Source organism: Crocodylus siamensis, chromosome 4 (assembly GCF_052110815.1).
Source record: "Crocodylus siamensis isolate JL-2025a chromosome 4, ASM5211081v1, whole genome shotgun sequence".
Lineage (NCBI taxonomy): Eukaryota > Metazoa > Chordata > Crocodylia > Crocodylidae > Crocodylus > Crocodylus siamensis.
Genome location: NC_143398.1, coordinates 171,370,055 through 171,389,362, shown reverse-complemented (window position 1 = coordinate 171,389,362; position 19,308 = coordinate 171,370,055). Strand labels below are relative to the sequence as shown.

At 39.8% G+C, this 19,308-nt stretch overlaps 1 protein-coding gene across 8 annotated transcripts in view; it reads left to right on the top strand.

Moving 5' to 3' along the window:
• Positions 1-19,308, top strand: part of ERBB4 (erb-b2 receptor tyrosine kinase 4) — a 1,162,978-nt gene that overhangs the window by 776,297 nt on the left and 367,373 nt on the right. For all 8 annotated transcript variants that reach the window (XM_090044919.1, XM_090044916.1, XM_090044918.1 and 5 more), the window contains exon 4: positions 10,333-10,467. In XM_090044919.1, the coding sequence (XP_089901045.1) occupies positions 10,333-10,467 (135 nt within the window). The remainder of the gene's footprint in view (positions 1-10,332; positions 10,468-19,308) is intronic.

Sequence of the window (19,308 nt, the reverse complement as noted above, 5' to 3'; positions counted from 1 at the left end):
CCCTCTTTTTTTCTTTATATTTTTGGACTATTGTGTTTCATATGTAGCACTTCCCCTATGCTAGGTTATATTTTGCTGAAATTTCATGAAAAAAAATGGAATATGGCTTTATGAAAGCAGGAAGAAGTCCTTAAATAAAGAACATTTGTTACTTACAGTTAATTGCTCTTATAAATCCACATCCATGTATTATATTCTAAAAAGCTATGTTTAAAGAATCCTAAGGTTGTAAAATCAAGTGCCGAGAAGTTCAGAGATGTCATAATTAATGGTGCTTGTGCATCCTAATTCTTTTCCTTGTATGTGTGCATTAGGATACAGATGGCAGTTGCATAGCCATTATTTTTCTTACATGGCAACTGCCTCCTGCTTAGGGTGACTGTATGTCCTGGGTAACTGGGACAGTCCCAGATTTCAGAGGCCTATCCCAGACAGCTGTTCAGTATTATAATGGGCATCCTGGAAAAGCAGGAGCATGGGTTGTAGTCTGGCCAGGAGTCAGAGCATCTCAGAGCACCTTGCAGGTGGGCAAACAGGCTCTTCTGCCTGCCTGTCACACTGCCTGACCCCCACCAAGTTGTGAGAGCATGGTTGGGAGGGAAGAGGGGCAGGATCTTTCAGATGAATGTCCCTGATGTTCAGGATTTCCTTATGGTCAGCCTACTCATGCTATTGAGGGATATAGAGTTAACATGAATTCACAGAGTTCTGGACTACCCACATACCAGGCCCAAACAAACCTTACCAGGAAGACCTGGTTAGAACGGAAGAAAGTTAGTTTATTTTAGTGCATTTTAGTTCAACTGGAGGATGGAGAGAAGAACAAAGTGAAACAGATAGGAGTGGGCTTTTGGTAGTAGCGGCTTCCACGCAGGAATCTCCAGGCAACTTGAACACATTAAACAGGTTTGCGTCTCAGCCTTCCCATGAGCCTATTTTCTTCCCAGTTATCACATGGAAATCGAGGCATGGAGTCATTAAGTGCCTAACGTTAGAGTGATCCCACTGTGGAGAGGGAGCAATGCAGACAGCTTTTCATTTAATTTAAAGTGGAAGAAGTGAGTAACTGCAGGGAATGAAGGATTTAAAAGAACTGCCACCTGCAAATGTACTTCCTCACACTTCCTTTAAGAAGCACCAGTTCAGGAAGATATTCGTGTATGTGCCTAACTTTATGCCCCATTGAAACCAATGAGACTATTCCATGCACACATCTAAGTATATTGCTGAATCAGGATCAACATATGTAAAACCTGCCATTTTCTGTGCATTGCGTATTAAATTAAGCACGCTTTTCTATTTTAGGTGGATTGTAAAGAGGTGCTAATTTGTTTACCATTAACTGCCAATACTGCAAATTTACCCAGTTAAATGACACCCCTAGGTGAAATGAACTATAACAAAATAGGCTGTGTGAAGATTTTCCTTTTCATTGTGCTTTAAAAACAATCCCTATTACACAGATAACTAAATGCTAGAATGGATTTACATCTTACTATTTTCTTGCCTTTAGTGTAAGGCTTTGTTTTTTGGGGTATTTTTTTTGGGGGGGGGGTTGTTTGTTTAGGGGGTTTTTTGCATTATTTGCTTTACTTACCTGCTTCTCTTGCCTACTCATTATTTGCTATGATTCTCCACTTTGTACTGTATACAGTTGCCCTGGTTATTGTAAAATCAAAGCTGCTATGCTTTACACTCTTTTTTGCACTATTAAACATAATGAGGGCGCAAGTCAATGGAGAACTGTAATATTCAGCTATATACTAATATTCAGTTCCTCGAAAGTACAATAGATGCTTGGAAAAGGTGTTGTAAATCCAGCACATTTATTGCTAAAGGCTGGAATGATTTACACTGTTTCTCCTTTCAGAAGTTAAATTGCTTAATAATTTGACACATTAATTTATTGTGCTTGAAAATAAGGAATTCAGGGCACCCACAGAGTCAGGAATAATGTGCATAATGCAATAGAATAGTCACAATACAAACTTCTTCATCAAACTGAGCGGGTGCAGGTAAACTTCTTCCTGAAACAGTTGTTTTCTTCTTGAGCTATTGTTAAGCAGATTTAACTTTTTCCCTCCAAATCTGTGGGCATTAGGTAGATAAATATCCACAAGGAGATGGAAAAAGACCTCTAGATGTGTTCTTACCTGCAACCTTTTCAGGGGAAGGGTTATTGCCTAACTTTATCCAATACCCCTATCTCTTGCATGCAACTATAATATGAATAATGCTTTTTCAGTGTAGATTTTGGATAGCTTTACAAATAATGGCAAAGTACTATTGTCTAGGTTTTACATATGGGGAAATTGAGGCATCCTGACCTGACTTTAATTTTATAAGAAAAATGCTTATTTTTGACCTATCTTATGTTTTGTCAGGTGAACTAATCCTTCTTCTAAAGATAAATCAGTACAGTGGTTGAGTTGAAATGTTCTATTATTATGTTGATGAAAGAATCCTTTAAAAAAAAATTACCTTTATAAAAAGAAAATCCAGTTGGAAAACCTGGTTTTCTGAGTGCTGCAGCCATACAAAATTAAAACAAAAAATGAGTGGCGGAAATAAGTGTGAAACCATCTAATATTTGTTTGAATTTGTATAGTGATGATCTGGATTTTCTAAGGGCTAAGCACTCATTGATGGAAGTAGATTTTCAAAAGAGTCCAGTTTCCAGTTAACCATTAAAAAATTAATAGCTAGATTTTTATGCTGGATGCTGAGTGATTTTGGAAATCTGGCTGTAATATGATGATGGTTGGGTTGCTGAGCACACTTGAAAATCTGGTTCCACAGTGTGTATGTGTCATGAAACACAGTGGAACAGAAATAAAGAATATTTTACTGTTACCATCAGGCCTTGAACTAGCTTCCAACTGATGACCCAGTTAATCTTTACTCAAAATTTTGTAATTGAGATCAAAGGCTGTCCAGGGTTTCTAGCTGATATGCAGCATCCACATCCATGAGCTTTTGATTGTAGCCATTGAACTGAAATACAGGTTACATTTCTTATTTCCATTATCAAACTCAGCTCATCTCCCAATGCAAAAGTGACATTTTAATTTTACACAGTCCAACTCTTCTTAAAGCATCTGTATAAAATCTTCTTGTCTTGATTGTTGATGTATAAAGTATTGTCACTCGAAGCATCCAGTTTTCATGAATAATAGACTTGTGGAATTAATAATGGACTGGGAATCCATTCCCAGTGGGTCATCAGCAATCCACTATATTAGTAACTAAAAAGTTTGGTTGGTGGAACAGGCATGAAGTTTCCAGGCCAAAGCTGTTATAGAGATGGTGTATCTGGCATCTTGGATAAAATATGAAAGTGTTGCAAAAGTGACAGAATATCTGACAACAGATCCTCATCATCTGGGAGATGATGGGGAAGATTCAACAGTCAGTATCCAAAAATGTATCAGTTCAACGGATGCTGACCTGGAAGATTGAGATCAGATAACAACAGCCCAGCATAGTTAATTTGTATGTGCAAATTATTTCTTGTACAGGATGCTGTAAAGCATGACTTTTGCTTGATTTCCAGAGAAGTCTTAAAACATATAAACACTCAATTTTTACTTCTAAAAAGTCTTTTGGCTGGCTACAATGGATATTTGATGGCTTCCCCTCTCTTCCCTCCACACTGATTGTTTATTTTTTCTCTCTCTACAACCCTCCGGTCCAGCTGGGGTTCTGGTCTGATAAATCCAGAGGTAGAATGTTAATTTCTAACTTTGGGTAACAGTATTGTTTTAGATGTAAAGGGAGAAACATTTAGGACACCATCTACTGTCAGACCCATGCAACATCCCCTGAAAGTTAAAGTGAAAACCATAGGAGTTTCTTGTATTCTAGGGTCCTTTATGGCACCAGAAAATATAAAATACAACCTCAATCCACTTAGGAAAGTGGGTGAATTGGCTGTAAACAAGGAATTTATTGACCATGAAAAGATACAAACCTTTCTTTCTTTTTCTTTAATGGGTGCAGAAAGAAATCTCACCCCAAGAATGGACAGATAGTCTAAACAGATACTGCACAGGCAAAGTTGGCAGGAAACATGCAAACAAAAGTTTTTTTTTTCCTTCTCATACTATCATTTCCCTCCCCCCCGCCCCAGTATATTGATCACATCTTAACACTAAAAGCTTTTTACTTGAGAGTTTGGCCTTAATCTACTGTTATAATCTTGGCTGTTAATAACTGACTTTTCATTCCTCAGTAAGAATGAGAATTGGTCAAAATATTCATTGCAAATAATGCACCTTATGAATCAAATAAAAAACTTGGGCTAGAAGGGAGGTCATCTAAACTAACCCCCAAGCTCAAGAAAGGATCATTCCTTTCTAAATCTAAGTATGTTTAGTCAAAATCATTCATAAACCTGCTATCCTGATGTATTCATTTTTTATTAATTCACTGTATGGTAAGGATAACTCATTTTTTCTTTTGTCTTCTTTCTGAGCCGTTCACCTTGGGTATAGGTGACATTACATTTAGATAAACACAACTAGGGTTAGTTAAATATATATGCCCTCTGTGCAGACAGTCTTGGGGGCGTTAAATCGAGCCAAAAATGGCAGGCCTGATCTAAGTTAGTTCACATGAGTAGATGAATGAACTTAAATCAGGAACAAGTTAAAACAAGTGGAATGACTGTAGACCAGGTATCACCAACATTTGCACACACTCTTAAATTATGATTTGTGTGGTTAGTCACCTATGTGAAAAGGTAATGATTATGATCCTTTGAAGCTGATGAGTAGCAAATATAATGGGTAATAGATATTTGGAGTAAATTGCTGGATGAAGAATTGTTTATATATTATTCAAAATTTGCAAATCTTTGTTTTCATGCATGCAGCAGTGCTCTATTTAATAAAATAGCCGCAGGAATTAAAGCAACCCATATTTGGTATTTTATGGATTCTACTCCTGTGATGATGATGATAAAGAGAGAAGCTGGAGCCTGTTCTTTGCTCATGCTACCTGTCTTTATAGTGGAATGGAAGATAGCTATATTTTAAATCTGATAATTCCACTTTGTCATCAATGATTTAGCAGTGAATATTCAAATGCCTGTAATATATTTGGAAGCCCAAGTTCTATGGGCAGCCAACAGGATTTGTATTTTAAAAGACTTTTATTCCCTTTTGTAAATCTCCCCCTTACCACATCTGTTTGGGAACTCTGTTGGAGATTTTTGCCCACGATGTACTGCATAGTTTGGGCAGTTGAGAACTGAACTTGAAGTGTTGGATTTCCTTCTTTAGACTTCAGAACAGTGATTCCACATATGTAAATTTCCTAATTTGCAAAAATTATTCTGAAAGCGCAAAAGGAACAATATATGTAAAGTAAGTGGTATTTAAAATCTATTCTCATTGTAAGTGTCCCTTTCTGGTACTACTTGTACAAGAACTACCTCTGTCTCCATAGTTAAAAAACTTAAATGCATTAAGGCAGCTGTCATTCCATTGCCAACGCTAATCTTCAAGAAGGAATTCAACAAAAAGCAACTTGGTGTTTCATACAGACAAAAGAAGTCAGTTTTTTGTATGCCTTTTTCCTTCAACTTGTCTGTATAAGAAAAGATCTCTGCCTTGCTCCTTCTGTTTATTGTTTAACATTATCTCTTGCTTTCAGTGCTGTAAATTTAAAACTAGACAATGACTTTATGATGGTGAGTTCATTATACTGCAGCTCTATTGTGTATTGATTACATTTGTGCTTCATTTGCTTAACATGTAATAGGGTTTATTAGGTCTTTCCATGTATTGTTCTTGGTAAAAGAAAACAAGGAGAAGCAAAACAGTTTGGGGCTAGATACTGAGCTAATGTAAATCAATGTAGATTCAGTGAAGCCAGTAGGCCATTGTGGGTTTATACCAGCTGAGGATTGGTTCATGAGGAAAATGATGGCAATACAATGAATAAGGCCAATGGGAAGGGTGTTGGGGTTGGGGGTGGGTGAGATGGATTTAGTAGAAAGGAAAGGACCAAAGTGTATGAAAAAAATGAATCTAATATCTTTCCTTAGCTTTCTTATCTTCAAGCCCAGTTTATACTGTAATTCCATTTTAGCACCTAACTTGATGATTGTCCTTGTTAACATTAAATAGATCACTAGCCAACAAAGGCACAATTCAGTGAATATCAGTACATTGTCATCAAAAAAATAAAAATAAAAAAGCTAGGACAGACAATGCAAGGGTTATTATTTAAATAAAGTGTTGTTCAAGGCTACAACATTATTCACATTCCTTTGAGTAAACCTTAGTTGATGCTTGAATTTTTTTTTGAGATACAGTAAAGGGGCTATTCAGTGTACAACATCAGAACTGAGCATCTTGACCACTACTAGGCTATTGAAAATAATGGAACTACTCATAGAATAAGACACTACTTGGTATATTTGAATGCACCAAAGATTCCAAGAAAAATAGGAAAATTCCTGTTAAATATTGTCATGAGTGTCTCTACAAATAAATTGTACCTCTGACAGATAGCTGAGTACATCAAGAGAGCAGTACTGTTCAAAGCTGAAGGGAGAAATAGTCACTAATCATGTTTTAAAATATCTTTATAAAGCCTGCATTTTTCCTAGAGCAGAATTGCTAACAGATGTTGTGTGGATTATTTTAAAGATCATAAGAATATCATATAGGTCAGTACCATGCTTCTAATCTGGATGCCTTATTATATAAGATTATCATTTTTCTCTTCATTTTAAGCCCTTTATCCAGTGGAAAAGCCAGGCTCTTAAACCAAAGGTTTCCTAGAAAGAATTGTCAGTACCACTAACTGATTAATACAGTGGGCGAGGGAATTTGAAAATGATCCTTTATTTAATATACTGTCTTCATGGGTCCTGTCTCCTTTATATGCTGCGGCATGTAAATCCTAATATTTCTAGTGAAGAATGTAGTGACTTGTTCCTTATGCTTTTGTAGACGTTCATGTTCCCTTGAGAAGTTTATAAAGACTTGCTTTAGCAATGTAGACTACAAATAACCCTAACCGTTTCTAGGATAGTCAAAATGTACTTCTAATATCTCTTTAAGAAGGATGACAGTCCTACTGTATAGTGCCACTTAATGTCATTCTGAGGTGCCATTAGTAAGTAACCTTCACATTTTCTTTGTGAAGACTTGAATCTATGACACTAAGTGGTGGATGGGGTTTTAGCTACAGAGCTCCTATTAACTTTAATGAGTCACATGACTAAAAGCTTGTCCATTGCTTTGAAAATGTAGGGGTCAGTGTTAGAAACACAAGGAAGTAAAGATTAGAACCAACAGGATCCAGAATGTAAAATAAGAGATTGTTCAGAATGATATCCTGCTGCTGCTTCTGCCTTGTGTAGAAGTTTCTCTGTTGAGGTTTGAGGAATCAAGTCTTCAGGGAGATACGGAAACAAGTCATGCTTGTTAAAGCAATCAATCTAGGCGCTGCTGCTGAATAATGAAATGATTGGACACTAATGACTTTCCAAATTTGAGGAAAAAATAAAAGGATAGAGGACAGAAGGTTAAAAAAAGATAATAGTTAAATAAGTGATATTTAAAATCCTTCCCCATTCTGAGCATCCCTTCACAGTCCTCCTTGTACAAGGACTAACTACAGTCTCAATGCTTAAAAAAGGATAAAACGCACCAAGAGAGCTGTCATTTCATTTCCTACTCTAATCACCCGAAGAAATTCAGCAAAAAAAGAAGTTTTAGGTGTTTCCTAAGAGATCTACGGGGAGGGATAGTTGTATGGAGGTTGTAGGTTTTTGGGGGAGGGGGGTTGTATGTTCTTATGTACCAACTTGTCTACATAGTCAGGAATCTCTGCCTTCTTTTTCTGTGTACTGTGTACTGTTATCTCTTGTTTTCAGTGCTGTAAATTAAAATTATCGTGGTCAAAAGAAACATGCCAACTGTCAGTTTAAATCCCTTAGAGTGAAAGCCTTACTTTCTCTCCAGCTGGGTAAAAATGATGGAAAAATGTTAAGGGGCTGTGAAACCCTAGATAAAGTGAGTGATGATGGTGTGGATACTATGGAAGACAGGCAAAGCATTTCAGGGGCAAGGATACATCACATAAGATGGCATAGGTTCTGGACAGTGATACATCCATAGAGAATAGAAGCTGCTGAAGTCATTCAAATGAGCTTTGCAAGGATATCTAAATTATGCCAAGAGCATTGCCAACCCTGGAGCAATTCAGAGTCAAAAGAGTTCAAAAATTATGTAAAACTGGTTTAGACCCATTTTCCCCAAGGCTGAATTCTGTGCAGTGCAAATTGGAGATGTGGTACAGTTTTCTGCTGCAATGCTTTGCAGTGTTCTTCATGAAAACAAATAGGTTTCATCCTATTGAATATAGAAATTTTTACTGAAGCAGCTTAAATTACAACATATTTTTGGGGCTAACAGGTAACTTTCTGATAGAGATTTATTGTCCAGGAGTTTTAACTGTTCTGGGGGTGTAATTAGTGGAGTTCCATGGAGTTTTCCTCATGAGACATTTCAAGGAAAATGGAAAATCATTTTTGTCTAATTAAAAAAAGAAGAGCCATAGCTTTGAAAACCACTGTTTCCTCAGAGCACTAACATCCTTTAATTTGGAAATGCTGCTGTAATGTCTTTATCAGCCTTTGTTTCAGGCTCTTTGTGCTGTCAGGTTAGACTTCATCTCTATTAATTCACATTTCATCTTCCCTGATAATCAGAAATTTAAATGCGCTGTTCGAAGTGCACTCTGTGACGCCACATCTCATTGGGGAGAGACTGATTCTATCCACAGTAATAAGATAGGTCCAATAGGTTTATTTCTCCCCCTTCCTATCCCTCTCCCCTAACACAACTATTATGTTGTGGTCTGAATAAGCTGGTATCATCCTAGGACTGGTGAATCTTCAGCTGCCTACTTAGGGCAACTTCATGGCCAAAGGAGCCAAACATGGGGCCAGAGCCTGTCACATAGGGTAAGGGCAGAAGTTACACATAAACAGGTCGAAGTGATCAGAAACTGGTTTAAACCTGTAACAGAACAGAAGTTCAGTGCACATAAACCAGTTTCAAAATGGCTGAAACTGGTTTACGATAAACCTGCTTGAATGTAGTATCAGACTTAAGTGATTTGGGTCAACCAGTTTATGAAACTTCTGTCCCAGACCCCTTCCTAGTTCAAGTTGAATCACAGTCCCTAAGCACCCCACCATACTTTCCAGCCCAGCCCTGTCTGTTGTGGGGGTGCAGGGCAGGGACAGCCCTACCAGGCAAACCCTGGCTGGGGTCTGGGGCCAGTGAGGGAGATTCTGGACTGCAAATCCCAGAGACCTCAGGGGCAGCAGGAAGAGGAAGCAAACACAGCCCATGCTGGCTATGTGCCAGAGAGCTGTGGTCTAGCATCCCCTGGTGCCTGGCCTGAGTTACTGCAGGCAGGTGGCTGCAAAAAGTAAATGTCTGTTCACTTGTTAATCAGTTTAATCTGTGCAGTTGTTAAACTAACCTGCAAAGACTGAATCAATTCAGCCTTGGGCTTTTTTAATGTTTGTACTTAGCCATAAAGCTCAGAGGGTAGTTACATGCATCTTTTTTTCTGTACTCTCACAGTTCAAGTGAATTAGAGAATACGATCTATACCATGGATGATTTTAGGAGATTTAACTGGAGGTCTTGAAAACCTTGCTTAAAGCCATCACTTATAACTATAGAATAAAATGGAGAGAACCTCCCTCCCTTGTCCCCTCCCCAACAGACCTATATTATAATTGCAATTGTAGAGAATGGTTTTTAGGGTCATGACATTTGCACCCACTTGCATCCAGTTCAGAATCACAGAAATTTCACTTCCAGGAAAATGTCATTCATGGGGGGAGAGGCGGGGCGGGGCATTAATTCTATTCACATAATTAAACTATGTGCCTGATTATGGACTGGTGAATGTACCACTTCATTTCATTTCATCTCAACAAACTCTTGGAAGAGACTTTTTTATCAGAATAATTGTGTAGCACATTTAATTGTATAGTACTTCCCTGTTTAGACTGGAATAGTAGGTGTTCCCAGTAACTCAGTGAAAGACTGTGACATCACTTTGTCTAAGTGGTGTAAAGACAATATAACCTGTAGCTATGTAGGACTCTTCTGTGTATAAACGGATGTTTTCATTTTACAATGGCTACTTGCCCTTCAATTTTACAAGTGTTAAATTTTAGTCATACTTCTTGTATTTAATTCAAAGGTCCTATCCCACCTGAAAAACCAGTGAGTATGTTCAATAAGCTCTGTGCCAAAAGTCTTAGGAAGTATGTTTTTTTCTTTGACACAGAAATACTGAATGGAGGAGTGTATGTTGGCCAGAACAAATTTCTTTGCTATGCGGACACTATTCATTGGCAAGACATTGTGCGTAACCCTTGGGCCTCCAACTTCACTTTGGTTCCAACAAATGGCAGCTCAGAATGTAAGTAATTATTTTATTTCTACTTTGCTGTTAGCACATTCCACAATTATATGAATATAGTCCCAAGAATTCTGTGGACCCTGTTGTAGAAGACTAATTGCAAGTTCCCCATCCTTCTGGTGAAGTCTTTAAAAATCCATTAACCTAAAGAAAAAAAGAAAAAGAAACAAATAAAGAAAACAAAAAGTATCTGCAGTCCAATTTTTTTGCTCATCATATTTTTCCTTGCTTCTATTTCTTTCAAATGACACAGTTATGGAAACAGAAACTTTACTGTTAGGATTTCAGTTCTTCCTGTTTCTTATTTTCTGCCTTAAGTCAGTCCTTTGTGGCTTGGGACAGGTATTCAAAAAGCCTGAGCCTGAACTGATTAATTCTTTGCAGGTTAGTTTAACCTGGCTAGGCTGAACTGGTTTTCAACCATACAGATGTTCTGTCTGGACTGAAGAAATTCAGGCACATGCCTGCAGTGGGTCAGGCTAGAAGCCAGGGGGCACTAGAGCAGCACTCCCTTCCCTCCCAGAGTGCTGAGCTGGTGGGGGGGCCCTGGCAAGCCCTGGCAGGATACTCTGATTGCGGAGCCCCCACCCCTTGCTGCTCCTGACCAGGGAGCGAGCAAGCCGGGAGTTGATAACACAGCCACCAAGAAAACAAAATCCTCTCACATTAGCTCAAGCTTTTCTTAAACTACTTTACAAGCAGGGAATGGAGGGACATTACCAGTTACCTGTTGATTAGTTCCAAAACCCCTAAGTGGACACTGTCCTGTCTGCCTTCGTTCTGTCTCCCTTACACAGACACCTCTCAGCATTAGCTGGCATACCACATGCTGGCTACAGTCCATGCTGTGGGAGAGGGGAACAAGGAATCTCTGTTTGAGCAGAGTGGGAGGGAGAGGCAGGGGGGAGCCAGGCAGTTTCTGCCAGAACTCCAGCCAGGGGGCCAGCCAGAGGGGAGAGGCCAGCCCTGCTCTGAGGAGGACAGTCTAGCCCAGCCCAGCCTAGCCCAGCCCAGGGCTGCAAAGCATCTGGGATGCTGGAAAAGTCTGGTTTAATTTAAACTAAGAAGAGGTTTGGGACAGACATTATATAAACTGGTTTGACCCTAATCATTTAAGTCTGATACTACATTAAACCAGGTTTATCTCAAAATTTTCAGCCATTTTCAAGCTGGTTTATGTGAACTGAATGTCTTTACTGTTACAGGTTTAAACCAGTTTCTGATCACTTAAACTGGTTTATGTATAATGCTTGTCCCTAGCCTGTGGCATCAGTTAGTTTCTGCAATAATTGCCTAACTTTATCTAACTAACCCCAGGCACCCACTCCCCCTGATCCCAAGCTTCCATTGCACTGGTTGTGAGGCATGAAAGGATCTAATGAATGATCTCACAATCATGCCTCCTGCCATGCATGGGTGGCATGGCAGGAAGTGCAATTGTGTGGATTGCCCATCAGATCCCATCACATGCTTTTACCTGCTCATCTGGAGGGACCCTGACTGATAGACCTTTCAAAATAGAAAGAACTTGTGAGTAGTGCCCACTGCAGCAGAGAAACAAACTTCAATGGTGGGTAATTGAAAAATTAAGCCACTTTAAAGAGGAGGGACAATCTACATACTCATGAGCATGCATTAGCTGATCTAGTCTACATGTTTTGTCTGTAGATTTCCAATAAAGGGAAGCTAAACCACAACAATGTACACCTAAATGAAATATGTGGTAACTTCCACAAGATAGGGTAGAAAATGAAATAGTTAAAGCAGATCCAGGTTTAATTATGGTAAGTTTTCCTGCTGTTCCCCCCAGTTAGAGTTAATTTTTGCAGCTGATTCACAGAGTGTTGTAGATCTTTTGTTGTTGTGGTTGTCTTTCACACTTTATCTGTCTCTCCTCCCTCTCCCCTGACAAATGCAAAAGCAGCATCAATGCAATTAGCATTTTCATAAGTGATAACACTGGTACTGTCACTAGTGTATGAAAGTGTTGTTATTGACTTAAGTAGATGCAAAGTTAGGCCGGTGTCTCAAGAGTTTTTGAAAATCCTACCCTAAATTAATTCAGCAATTATTATAATTCATATTAGGATATAAGATTGTGTGTTTATTGTGATGTTGTTATGTTGTAAGTATATGTTTTATTGTTTTATAAGGATTGTGTTTTTGTTATTGCCCTTATTAAGGCAAAGACCCTACTGCTCTGTTTTTTCATTTCTCTTTCCTCATTTTTTGATATTTCCTCATCTTTTTGTATTTTTACACGGGAAAGGACCAACATGTGATGGTGGGACCAAAGTACTTTAATTACAAATATATCCTAAATAATGTTTATTTGCTGATGACATGTATTAGCTGCAATATATTACAATTCTATTAATATGTCCATTCAGAACAACATTTTAATGCATTTTTCTTTCTTTTTAGCCAATGGAATTTTGCAAACACACAATTACCTATACAACAAATATAGTCCCAAATAAAATCCAGGGTTTATATAAATATTTGATGTAACTAGGAAATCCAGACCATGTCAATAGCATACCTGGCATAAGTAGGAACCTAAATCCCATAAAAAGAAGCTAAAATGGTATTATATAAGATATTGAATTTTGGAAGATAGTTGTTTAAGTACTATTCAGACTCAACATACAGTCATCTCTATTTTAAAATATCTGCAGTTAAATAATAGTATATAAAAATAGTCTTCAAATGAAAGATACTCAGAAATAGGAGAACCTTATTACCACCTGTCAAGAGTAAGGAATAAGCGAATATTTTACTGGTAGCTGAAAAAAAGACTTCAGACAAGTTATTTGTGCTGATGCTGAAAGGCATTGGTAAAATGATTTTAATGTTGAATTACAACTTTCAAAAGGGAGGTTTATACAGAGGCCTGTGAAACTGGCATGTGTTCTTCATAGTCGGTCCAAATGTCACTCTCCAGGATGTACTGGATGACTAAGACTCTAGCTAGACCTCCCAGATCTTGCTTATCACAAGTGAATGGACAATAAGTTTGTTAGAAAGGTTTTGATTCTTTCTTACATATTACATTATACCCACAGAAGATAAGAGATGCCTCATCTGTTCTTAAAAGATTTTCACAGGTGTGGTCAATGATGATGGTACATATAAGTCCATGTAGGTATGATAGCTTCTCCCACAAAATGGACCATTGCTGAAGACAGTAGTATTATCTATAGTATGGTTGCCTAACCAGTAGCCCATGAGCTGTTAATATTTGGCTTCAAGGTTCTCACTCAGCTGCCACTCCCCTCATTGCTCCAGCTGCAATAGCTCCTGGAGTTTCTAGTTCTCCTTCTCTGTCCTTCAGCTGCTGTCTCCTGCCTTTGCCCCAGGACATGGGGTAGTGTGGAGAGCAAAGGATGAGTCCAAAGCCATACTGGGAGAAGGGGATGGTAGCACCTGCACATTAGAGTGGGGGTTGAGCGGGACCACACGGTGTATAGGTGGGATAGGGGGAGTGTCCACATGGAGTACCTGATGTGACCAATACAGTGTGCAGCCTCCATGGCATGTGGCTCCTGGGGGTTTAGAAGTTGAACAATAGGGCTGTGAGAAACAGCAGCATTTCATTTCAACTTCTGTTTTAGCATTTTGAAGCATCAGTGTTTTATTTCTCTGTTTCGAAGCACTGTTCTGTTTCATTTCATCGAAACTGTTTTGCTGTTTTGACACTGTTTCGATGCATTTCAACATTTTGCCCATAGGCTATAATGGGAAATCATGAAAATGCCTATAACTTTGTCATTTCTTGCCTGATTCAGATGAAAATTGCAGGGATGGTAGCTCCTTCTGGGGGCATGTCTCCCACCAAGCTTCAAGGAGATAGGTGCAGGGGTTTCTGTGAAATTGCACCTCAAACTGTTCAAAGCAAAACTCCTATCACTTGCTGGCAGCAGCAGCATGCTGTCATCATTCACGTAGATCTGGGGGTCTGCTTCCCCTGGGAGGAGTCTGGCACAGCCCCATAGTCCTCCTGGGGGGTGCAGGCACCTGGATCTGAGTGTGAGATGACAGCAGACTGCCACTACCAGCCAGGGTGAGTGCCAGTACTGGGTTCTCCATGGCGCACAGCATGGGCTGTGCTGAGCAGATTCAGGTGCTGGTGCTGTCCCCAGCTGGCAGCAGTAGCATGCTATCATCTTCCTGCTCTGCAGCCAGTGTGCAGAGATTAAAAAATAAATTTAAAAAAGCCCCACACTCACTGGTTCTGGCAGTGGTGATTGGGGCCTCTGAGGGCTTGTGGCAGAGCCCTCCCCCATGCAGCATTGGGTAGTAGGAGGCAGTGGAGATCACCCCTCTCACTTGGCAATCGTGTGGCAGCTGCCCCATGGCATGGGTGCAGCACAGTTTGGCAGGGTGCCGCATGCTCTCCTGGAGCTGGGATGGATCCACATGTCAGCCGAAACTCCTGGTTCATTGTCCACCACTCTGATCATTCCCTTGCTGTTCCCATGAGGGGTTTCAGCAGGCTGCCTCCAGCTGGGGAAATATACCAGAACTGCCACCATCCCCAGCTGGCAGTGGCAGCCTTCTGGTATCCCACATTATCCAGGGGCCTGCACCCCCCAGGAACAGATGGGGAAGCAATCAGAGAGCTGAGGATTCAGACTGGGAAGTGGGGGAATCTTCAGGGACCTGAGAACATTCCTCCAGATCCTGATTTGATTCCCCAGTCCTGGGCTCAATTCCCCAGCCCCCGGCTTGACTCCCCAGCACCCAGTTCAGTTCCCCAGCTCTCTGATCATTCCCCCAGTTCTTCCTGGAGGGGAACAGGCCCCCAGATCTGTGTGCTGGGTTTCAGCAGGCTGCTGCTCCAAGCTGGGGCCAGCAGCAACACTGCAGTCTTCCCAGTGCTCAGCGGGGGCTGTGCCGAGCAGCTGTCATGGGCCCCAGCATGCAGCAGCAGCCACCTGCTGAAACCCCACACGTGGATCTGGGGGCCTTCTGGGTTCCTCGATCACAGAGCTGGGGAAAGTGATCAGAGAGCTGGGGAATTGAACCAGGAGCTCTGGCTAACAGGTGGAGCTGCCCCAACTCCCAGACAGCATGCAGAGCCCTGCTGAGCCATGCTACATCTGCACGATGGGGCAGCTGCTATGCAGGTGCCAAGTGCGGGGGTAATCGCTGCTGCCCCGCGCTCCCCTGTACTGTGTGGGGGAGCTCTGCCACGAGCCCCCAGGAGCCCCAGTTACCACTGCTCCATCTGGTGAGTTCCGGGCTTTTTTTGCTTTTTTTTTTAAAGCTCTACACTCACTGGCTGTGGAGCATGTGGATGACAACATGCTGCCCCTGTCAGCTGGGGCTAACACCAGCACCCAAGTCTGCCTGGCACAGCCTGTGTTGAGTGTTGGGAAGACCCTAGTGCTGGCACTGGCCCCAGCTGGCAGTGGCAGCCTGCTCCTTCCCGCCTGCAGATCCAGGTGCCCGTGGCCTCCAGGAGGGCTGCAAGACTGTGCTGGACTCTTTCCAGGGGTGTGGGCCCCAAGGTCTGCATGAGGGATGACAGCATCCTGCTGCTGCCAGCAAGTGATAAAAGAGTTTTGCTTTGAACAATTAGAGGTGCAGTTTCACAAAAAAACCCTGCACCTATCTCCTTGAATCTTGGCAGGTTTCATGCACTCAGAAGGGGCTACCATCTCTGTAATTTTCATTTGAATCAGGCAAGAAATGACAAAGCATTTTAGTGATTCCCCATTATAGCCTATGACCAAAACAGCATCGAACCTCCAAAACAGACTCGGCCAAATCAAAATAGAACAGTGATCTGAAACACCGAAATAAATCACTGTCTCTCCAAAATGCCAAATCTGAAACTGAAATGAAATGTAGCCATTTCGCATAGCCCTACTTTTCATCACCACTGGGGTTGCTAACCCAAGAAAAAAAAAATTTCTGACAATCTGCAGAAAATGATTCTTCATAAATATCACAAGAAGTTTTGTATGTATTTTACTATTAAAGGTGAATTATTTTAAAAAGTCTCATATTTTTATTGTTTAAGTTTTCTACTTAGTTTACAAAATAAAAATACACCAGTTAGTTTCATACTAATTTATCTTTACTAAAAACCATACTTTTTTTTACTGATGCATGCTTTTACTGATAGATGTTTTATGTAATGTAAATCTAAGTCTTCTGCCAGGCCCTGCCCTACTGCCAGATCCCAGTTAGAAAGGCTGGGTTCAATTTAGAGGGTTAGCATCATCCTTGGTAAACAAGTAAACAAGTTTGTTTGTCAGTAAAAGATGTGCATTAAAAAATAAATTCTTGAGTTGGTAACCCTGCTTGACTGCAGCAGTGGTTTTAAACTGTGCTGTCCCCACCCTTGGGGTTCCTTACTAACACCTACATTCATATGCCCTTGACTGTACCTTGCATATACTGAGCTACCTAGCCCACTCCTTCAGCCTTGCCCCCAGCACCTCTGTTGATCTTGTCCCAGCTCAGACCCCAAAGAAGCCTACCTGTGACCCAGCAGTATTTCAAGCAACCAATTGGACTGAATTGCATCAGCAGCAGAACATAGCTAGGAGCGGAGGGGTCCACAAAGTCCTGAGACAACACTCCTTCTCAGAACAAGTCCATAAATTTACAGATATTTGGCAACCCTGATCACTACCTAGGAAGAACAAGGGTTCAACTTCTGAAAGGATTGGCCACTCCATGTAGCCAACCAAATCTTTAAATTTATGTCTTGGCCTCTTTCTATATTCATAGGTATAGATGCAAAACAAAGTCATAGCCCATATTCCACATACTTCATTTTGGCTGACTTGCTTTTTTTTTAAGCCCCCAATGCATATCATGTCCTCAATTGTGCAGAGCAGCTAACAAGCCTTGAAGCACAATGGTACCACTTCAGAGCATAACTTTGCTTGGAAATTTCTCCTGCTAAGGCAAGAAGAAGAGTAACATGAAGTAGAGAGGACAGAGAGATATTGAAGTGCTTTTAAACTGATACCACTTCCCTAGCTTCAGTGTTTGTTTCCCTTCATGGAACTACTCTTAACTTATACTTCTATAAGCAGAGTTGAGTTTGGCCAATGGACTCTAGAAATTACCAGTGCTCTTTCTTGATTCTGTTCTCTGAAATTTTTCTCATAGTTGTTAGTGTTAAGAAGCCAGCTAAAGAGGCCAAAGCAGCTTAACCAGTCTAATATTAATACCACAAATCTATGAGTAGTAAGTGGTGTTTCTCTCTCTAGTTTTTAAATACATTTTATATGCTACATCATGTTCTTAACAAGAATGCAGAAAACCTATACTTGATGCTCTTTGAATTATATGGTGATGCTGTTCTTAATACAGCTAGTAGTTGGTAGCATGTAGCTCCCTGTGTTTCACTAAAATGTAATAAATATTGTAACAGTAGCTGGCTCACCTTTCTGCTCTGGGTCTACAAAAAAGGATATATATCTCTTTGTCCTATGTTTTGACTTTTGTACTACGACAATATTATTTACCACATTCAGTTCTTTCCTTTTAGCATGTATTTTAGCTGCAACATTCTTTTAAAAAAGATTATCATTTAAAGCAGGGTTTTCTGTTTTTGACTAACTATAAATCAACATATTTAAAATTGAGTTGCTAAAATTCTGCACCTATAGATGGGATTTTTAACTGACTTAGGACCTCCTGAAAATCAAGGAGAAGTATTCTTCAATTCATTTATGACAATCTCACCTTAAAATACTGGTATAAAATCTACTAACATTTACTTTTGTCTTCCTCTAGTGGCTATATCATATATGAGCACACTAGTCTATTACTGTATCCAGATAATGGAGTGGCTCCTTTAATTCAAGGATGGGTGTGGCCTTTTGAAGCTAGAGGCCTCAGGTTCAGTCTCCAGTGATGATGCAATCAGGAAGTTCCCCAGATGACTGAGTTAAAGTGACCAATTTTTTTTTTTTAAGATATTCAATGCCATTATTCTTACTGAGCTTCAGACGATCTAAAAGTCAGGCCACTTTGATTTGAGTTTTTAAGTACATTAAAAACTTCTGTTATGAGCAAGAACAGTATAGGAATTCCTAACCACATGCAAAACATGCAAAGGGAGCAATTATGTAGGATTTCAGAGTTAAATTAAGAGGTTTTGACTGAACTTTGTTTTGAGATTGAGGATTTTTTTGTTTGCTTGTTTTAAAATCTAGGTTCATAGCAAAGTCAAAAAGGATTGAATTATTAGGCTGATATCATTGTACATTGCTAATATTATAAATTTAAACTAACTGATGCATTTTAAAATATGAAAATTTAATTTCAAATTGTTTTCAACTATTACTTTTGTTTTTAATACCAAACAAGTTAGGAAAACAGCCTTATTCAGGGCAGCCTTTCAGTATGTGCTCAGTTTCAAATGAAGTAAGTGACACTTAAGAACATTCTTAAGTGGTGACTTAAACACTATGTCATGAGTCTGGTCCAAAGTCAGTAAGCAAATTGCATTGTTCTGGATCACGGCCCATATTAATTATGTAAAATCTGAATGTTGGCAGGTTTTTTTTTCCCAGTACAGTAACTATATCTGAAATGATTTATTATACAAAATTGTATACTATTCTTTATGTATGGTAGCACCTGATACACAAAGCTTCTGAGCTCCCCCATGACCACTGTTGTTTTGTTGCACAGCATGCATTACATTATAGAGTGGAAAACAAAATCTTCAGCTCTTTGTGATTTTGTAAATCTATGCAGAATTGAAAGGGAAAAGTTAGCATAAACATTTATCCCCTCTTTTAATATCATCTTATGGTTATATCTAAACTGTGATGCAGTAGTGCTGGCGGGGTTGCTCTAAATCATGAC